This window comes from Mastomys coucha, unplaced genomic scaffold (assembly GCF_008632895.1).
Source record: "Mastomys coucha isolate ucsf_1 unplaced genomic scaffold, UCSF_Mcou_1 pScaffold17, whole genome shotgun sequence".
Lineage (NCBI taxonomy): Eukaryota > Metazoa > Chordata > Mammalia > Rodentia > Muridae > Mastomys > Mastomys coucha.
This window is the reverse complement of record NW_022196899.1, coordinates 21,521,900-21,528,960: the sequence shown is the minus strand read 5'-3', so window position 1 is coordinate 21,528,960 and position 7,061 is coordinate 21,521,900. Positions and strand designations below refer to the sequence as shown.

The window sequence follows — 7,061 nt, the reverse complement described above, 5'->3', positions numbered from 1 at the left end:
TCCAATGTGAGTCTGTTTCCTCTGCTATACAATGGGGACGGCTAGAGTAAGTGATCTATTAGGGGTCTGTGCCAGCTCTTTATGGTCTTATGAAAACATTGCTCATAAAATCAAGAACCAATTCTTCAAATGCTTTAAGGTTTTTTTTTTTAAAAAAAATTAAATAAAACACAGTAAGTACTTCATATATACTTTGAATATTTTAAACATCATCAGATCTTTATCTGTATAAAGTGTTATATTCACTATAACTACAGAATGAAATAATTTCACCATCCTTGGCCATATAAGAAATAAGTTATTTATTCATTAAAAACATGTTAATTTCCATTGTTGATTACAAATCCCACCTCATTTGTTCAATGTTTCTTAGGAGTGACATCCTCCCTTGGATGTGAAAGTCACTCTGTTACTAACCCATATCACTGGTTTTGTAGTCCTGTGTCATCTTTTGAACCAGCATACTTATTTATGAAAACATGAGTTGGGAGTTGCTTTGAAGAGCACCCCCAAAGGAAATTTTATTCCAGCAATCCCTTTTGTTTACAATCACATAGTTACATTATATGCACAAATCTCAACCTCCAGGAGTCCACAGACACTCCCAGGATACAAGAGGAACTCTGATATTTGACCTACAAAGGGCACAATTCCATCTGAGAGGGAAACTGGATGTCCACATTTCAGATGGGAACAACGTGAATTCTTATTGTAGCTTCTTTGGAAGCTATGCTGGAATGTTACAATATAGTTAACAGTGCAAGCGAAATAGAGATCTTGTATAATCAATTGCTTTTTCCCCTAAAGAAGGCATAGTGGAAAAATGAAGAGTAAATAAGGTTAGACTCATGCTTCTTGGGTGGAGGGCATTATAAAGCCTTCGATTCATTTGAAAGACAAATTACATCCCCTGGACTTATAATGGAGAAAATCAACTCTTTTCTATCAACCCAGTGGCTAAGGCGAACAGGGACTCTTTAGACAGTCAGAAATTTTATCCTTTATCTGAACTGGATTCCCACTGACATCTTAGAGGTTCCATCTGTGTGCATCTGGTGGCTGTGTGTTGACATCCGCTGCACATGTTGACAAATATTATCAGATGACAAGGACACACAGCTGGGCAGCATCTTCAGGAACAGAGGGAAATCTGTCTTCAGTGTTAGGCTTTAACGCCTTCCTGTGGTTAGAATACAGTATTGATGTCCTCAGAAGTGCCTAGTGTAGGTAGGTAGGCAAAGCCTGTTCTGTCCCTACAGTGACTGAAAAAGAACGCAGAGCAATGTCTTGGCTTGGTAGATAACGCTCACATCAGAACCACGTTGGGTACAGGCATCCTCTGGATCCTTGAGGACCCGCAAAGCAGCTCTCCAACATCTCTCACTGATAAAGCAATCTCCTAAACAGTGCTGTGTGGATGATAAGGTGGGTCCCAGCTGCATACGCAAACATCAGAGAAGAACAAGAACATTCAGGCAACTTCTGGCAACTTGGATAGATCACAGTCGTCACAGGCAGGTTCTCGTTAGCAAAAGAAAAGGGTTTGAAATACATCGTGGAATTTGGACTTTATTTGTACAACTATAAGAATGTAGCTGCTTTTCTCAAGGACAAAGTAGGGGGAATGATGAAGATCTGCTGATGTCCAGCGTCCTCACATCAGTGTGACCACTGTCACACCCAGACATTCTGAAGCTGGTCACGGGAGGCATCAGGTCTAACTCTGGCTGCGAAGTCCTTAGAGGTCAGCATAGGGACCGTGGTCTTCAGGTTGGAAGACCCTCCATTGCAAATGGCTTAAGTCCAGACCTCCATGGGCACGATGGCTTCTTTGGTTCCAACCGACGGCAGCAGGTTTTCTTCTGATAAGAAATAGAAGGGGAACTGCACCAAGAACCCGCGGATCTTCCTCAGTTCCTCGTCGGCTCGAAGGCGGTCCTCTTTTGCTTTTGCTAATACGGGCTTGTTAATAAACTCCCTCAACTGGATTAAATTGTGTACCTCATCGCTGGGAAGGCACCGGAAGACCTGTTGAGATGCAAATTGGAAACTGAGCGATTCATTTAAAAGCAAGCCCATGTTCTTTATGGAAGATATCCATTCTAACAGGTGAAAACCTTTATTTTATGAAACACTAGTTTTATGTTGAAGCACAGGCTGAATGGGTTACCGTTTACAGCTGGGTGAAGTGACGCACGGCTGTAACCCTGCATGTGAGAGCTGAGGCAGGAGAATTATAAGTGTAAGACTAGACTATAAGTGTGAGATATATAGTAAGTCCTGGTTTCAACCCATCCAACCAACCTTAGTTGCAGGTTTTACTTGCTAAAACACTGTTCATCTGTTTCCATTTTAAAAGGCCACTCCCACATTCTTATCCCAGTGCTATTATTCACAGAATAAACTCAAGGTACCAGGAAGGAACACTTGCTTTAGAAGGAAATTTTAAAACAATACCCTACTGGAATTTCACTGGAGTTTCTTGTCAAAGGGGAAAACTGCAAGTTCTGTTTTCTCTAACTTTTTATCTTGAAAGACACACATATCAACATGTTTAGTGTTTTGTATATATAATTCTTTGCTAACTGACACATGGTCCAGACACCATAGCACTTAACCCTTGTGAATCTCAGTAGGTGCTGCATAAAAACAAGGACAGGTACCTACAGAATCAACATCATCTCTGTACCTAAGACACAAAATTCTACAGTGTCACGTCCAGATTGATCCCATTATAACCAAGATTTTTTTTTTTTTTTGTTCCTCCCCAGTTTCAGGAGCTGAACAGGGTGTATATTTGTAATGCACCTGTTGGCACACGGCCTGCTTGACAATAATCTGGAATCTACAGGATGAATATAAAGAAATGTGAATAACTGTCCTGTTTCACCAAAGAGACAACCCATCTGTGCAGAAAGAGGGCTCTGGGAGACACAAAGGAGGACATGTTCTTACCCAACTTCCCACAGATAGCCAACAAACCTAGCTTTTCCCTGTAGTAACCTCTTCCACCATCAAACAATACTTAACTCCTTAATACCCACAGGGTGAAGGGAAGGCTCAGACAGCCAGGGCACACAGGCACACCACTGATCAACAGCTGAGATGGGCTGCACACAAGGCGTGCTTGTCTTTGGATCCTGTCTACTTTCTCTTTGCCACTAAATGCCTTCTTAGACTGGTTGGTGATATGCCTCTGATATGTTCGATGAGAGTCCTGCATCCTATGGAGGACAGGGTGTCACTAATGCCTCTTGTAAATGATAAGCCTTATAAAACTTTCGATCTTTTTTGGAGGGGCGGTTTCAGTGGTGGGGACTGAACCCAGGGCTTTGAGAATGCTAGGCACATGTCCAGCCACTGAGCTATATCATACCTAGCCCTTTGTTCTTTGTTTTTCAGTGTCTACAGAGAGACAGTTTTACAACACAGAGCTATATTGATTTTCTTCTACTAATGATATTCTATCTGTATCAACAAAACCATCCTGAGAATAAAGAAAGCCAGGGGGAGGGTTCAGTATGACTTGCCTTATCGTAGATGGTGGCATTCCGAGCTGCTGTTGAAACCCAAATCTCCTTGAAGAATTTGTCGCTCACAGGATCCTGAAGGTCCTCGCTTGGGTCAGAAAGATAACCCAGGACAAGCCTGAAACACAAGAGCCTTCAAACTGAGTGGCTGAGGCCAGACATTTCCAGAAGTAACAGCAAGGCGGCTCAAAAACAGAGACAGGGAACTTTTGCAAAGGAAAAAAAGGAAGCCATTGAACCCATTAAAACTTCAGTTTTTCTTCTAAAAGTATGGCCTAAGATGGCCAGATCCTTGACCATGAAGGTTACACCCAAACACTGGCCTGAGAACTAGCTTACTAAGGTACAGAACTCTATGAAAAGGCAGTTGTAATTATGCCCACTTCACAAATAAAAGAATTTAAGAGGGAGGGACTATAAAAATCTGTTCCAGTTTATACATCTGGTGAGAGATAAAGCTGGAACTCCGGCCAGGCCCAAGGGACTCTGGATGACTTCTGCGGTGACCTTTCTTTTCCCTCTTTGCTTAATCTTCTCTCCCCAAGCTCCCCACCTCCTTCTGATCTTACTCTACCCTTTCATCTTCCTTCCCATCTCTTGGGTCAAGCCCCATGCTCAACTCTTGGATATCAAAATGAGTGAGAAAACCATGGCAACCGCTTAATGTTGGTAAGACTGAAAACGAAGAGATGATCAGCCCTGGCACAAGAATGAGTTGCCATTGTTACAGAACGTGTACTGAGAGGGAGAGATGGCTGTGGCCAGGGAGTTTTTCCCTTCTATCCCTCAGTTACCAACTCCAGAAGTGACTTTTAAAAAATTATTATTATTCCTTTTACTGAAAACAGATTGCTTTCTCCTATAATTTGTACTGACTATAACTTCCCTCCCTCCACTATTCCCAGTCCCTCTCCTCCCTGCCTCCCCTCTGGATCCATTCCTTTTCTGACTCTCATTAGACAAGAACAGGGTTCCAAGAGAGAACCACCAAACATGACAAAATAAAATACAATGAGATAAAGCAAGCATCATTCCATGGGAGCCGGACAGGCAGCTGCAATGTTTCCAAACCTTTCATAGTTTCCCTCATCAGATCCTGCAGGTGAGGCCTGGGAACCTAGGACTGACTCACTAATGCAGGCAAGGTTGCAGAGCTAGGAATGTCCCAACACTTCCCACTGACTGTATGTGCTCTGTTCTTATTATGGAACCTGCAATAATTTTAGTTTCAACAGGTCCGTTTGCTACTAATACAAGGCAGATTATTTGAGAGAAAATTAACCAGCATGCTGACCACTTGGTTTAGTCATGTTGACATCATTCAGTTGTCCTCTCTGCATTTAAGCAAGTGCAGACTTACATCATTTTTAATGGTTGCTGAAATTCCCAGCATGTACAGTTTCTGTAACCAATTATTTTATGATGGCCATTTGTGTGGTGTCCAATTTCTTATGATGATGAGCAATATCACAATGAATGTAATTTAGACATAATATGTAACAGTTGGTGATTTTTTTTTTTTTACTGTCATTAGGAGGAATTCCAGAATGCAAATTCCTGGGTTAAAGGATATTTGGAATTATTCCGAGAGAGGCTGTGCTACTCCAAACACTCTCTATGTGCCTTCACCCACAACTTGCAAAACTTCAATCTATTTCAGGGGAATTTAAGGGAGCTCATTTCTATCTCAGGGTGCATTTATTTGTTCTGCGACACAAAATCTGGAACCAGCATCCCAACTCCACAGTGATTCTTGAGTTCCATAACTTCAAATTTTATTACTACTTTTAATAATGTTTCCTGTAGCTTACATGAAAATAACTTTAAAAAGAGGACCCAAACAAAGATGTTTGCACACCCCTGGCAGGCTGCTGAGAATTCAAGCAAAACTCTACTGTGCCAAATCTGAAGGACAGAGAGCCTATGACAATGAATTAATTAGAATGAATTACTGAGAATTAATAGCACCATTTGCTTAGGACACGTATAAGGAGCTGGAGACTAAGCATAGGGTATTTCCATGAGTTTATTCTTAAAATAAGAGGTGAAGTAATGTATCCACCAATTTATCAGTTAAGGGCTTGTTTGTAGGAAAACTAGTTTAAAAATCTATATCAGCACTACTTTGTTCTAGAATATTTCTCCTGTCAATGTTGAATTGCGTGAAAATGAATAATGTAAATATCTGAAGAAGTTTGGATGACCTTTTAAGGACAAGCTTTAAGGGAAAATGACTTTGATTTCATGCCTCTGTATATCCAATATTTAGCCACAAAATGTAGGAAGGCAGAAACACTGCAAAAAAAAAATGTTATTTCTGTTCTTTCTACTCCACACATCTAGCATCTTAGCTCATTCTGAGCTCACCTATGTGGCCATTGGCTTCTGGTAAGTGGTGGTTGTCTCTGTAAAGTTGGAATACTTTTCTAGGACTTAATGGACTGTTTGGCTCACAGTTGTGACAGTCGGTGCAGAACCCTGATGGTTGATTGTGTCTCCAGAATTGATTTCACACTGAAATGTGTCTTTCGATTTCTATTCAAAAATAGCCCAGACTGGAGAATGGAGTAAAGTTGGATGTTAAAGAGAGAAAATGACTATGCTCTAGGCTATAACATTATCTCTGGGAACACTTCTAATAAAGGGAAGAAAAATCGACATGATTTTTTTGTGGTGCTTTTAAATATATTAATATATTATCTGTATTTTCCATTGGGGTAAAGTTAAAATAATTTAACAGCTGCCTTGATCCAAAGCTGTAGGATCTCCATGACACAGGGCAACAACAGAGTATCCCAGAGGCATCCCAGTGAGGATCCAGTGTTGACAGTGTAGCCGAAGCCAGAGCCCTCGAACCAGACCAATGACTCATTGCAATGAACATTTGCAAGTAAAGATGTGTGGACAGAGGGGTAGACTGTGAACACACTGATACGCTGGTTTTATTGTTGTTGTTTGTTTGTTTTATCTTCTGTGGTGGGAGGGGGTTGCAAGGGTGGAGGATTGATAAGAAGGGATGGGGAGATGAGTGGGACTGGGGTGCATGATGGTGCATAGAAAATCAATAAATAGTTTTTTTTTAAAAGGATGCTGCTTTTTAAGACAGTATGAAAATTGCCAGGAAAAATAATAACATACCTAGGAGTTAATGAGAAAATGAAGTTTTACTAAAGATTAATCCTCCTGCTATGAAATCCTAAACTTTAATAAAGAACAAAAGCTGGGCACAGGAAGATGGCTCAACTGGTTACGGGCTTGTGTTCAAGCATGAGGACATGAATTCAATCCCCCAAACCCACAGTGGTGTGTGCTGGCAACCCCAGTGCTGAAAAAAAGGAGACGGGGGTTCCAGGGCTTGCTGGTCAGCCAGATAGCCTGGTGTAAGCTCCAGGCTAGTGAGGCATGGTTTGCTGGAGCCAGCATGGCCTAAATGGTAAATTCCACGTCAGTAAGACACTGCTTCAAAAAGAAGAAGAAGAAGAAGAAGAAGAAGAAGAAGAAGAAGAAGAAGAAGAAGAAGAAGAGGAAGAG

The 7,061-nt window shown here is 41.2% G+C and overlaps 1 protein-coding gene across 3 annotated transcripts in view; it reads right to left on the bottom strand.

Annotated features, from left to right (window-relative positions):
* Positions 1–278: 278 nt before the first annotated feature.
* Positions 279–7,061, bottom strand: part of Pld1 (phospholipase D1) — a 208,772-nt gene continuing 201,989 nt past the window's right edge. For all 3 annotated transcript variants that reach the window (XM_031376479.1, XM_031376480.1, XM_031376478.1), the window contains 2 exons: positions 3,531–3,648; positions 279–2,028 (listed from right to left, as the gene is read on the bottom strand). In XM_031376479.1, coding sequence (XP_031232339.1) covers positions 1,798–2,028; positions 3,531–3,648 — 349 coding nt within the window. In that variant the 3' untranslated portion in view covers positions 279–1,797. The remainder of the gene's footprint in view (positions 2,029–3,530; positions 3,649–7,061) is intronic.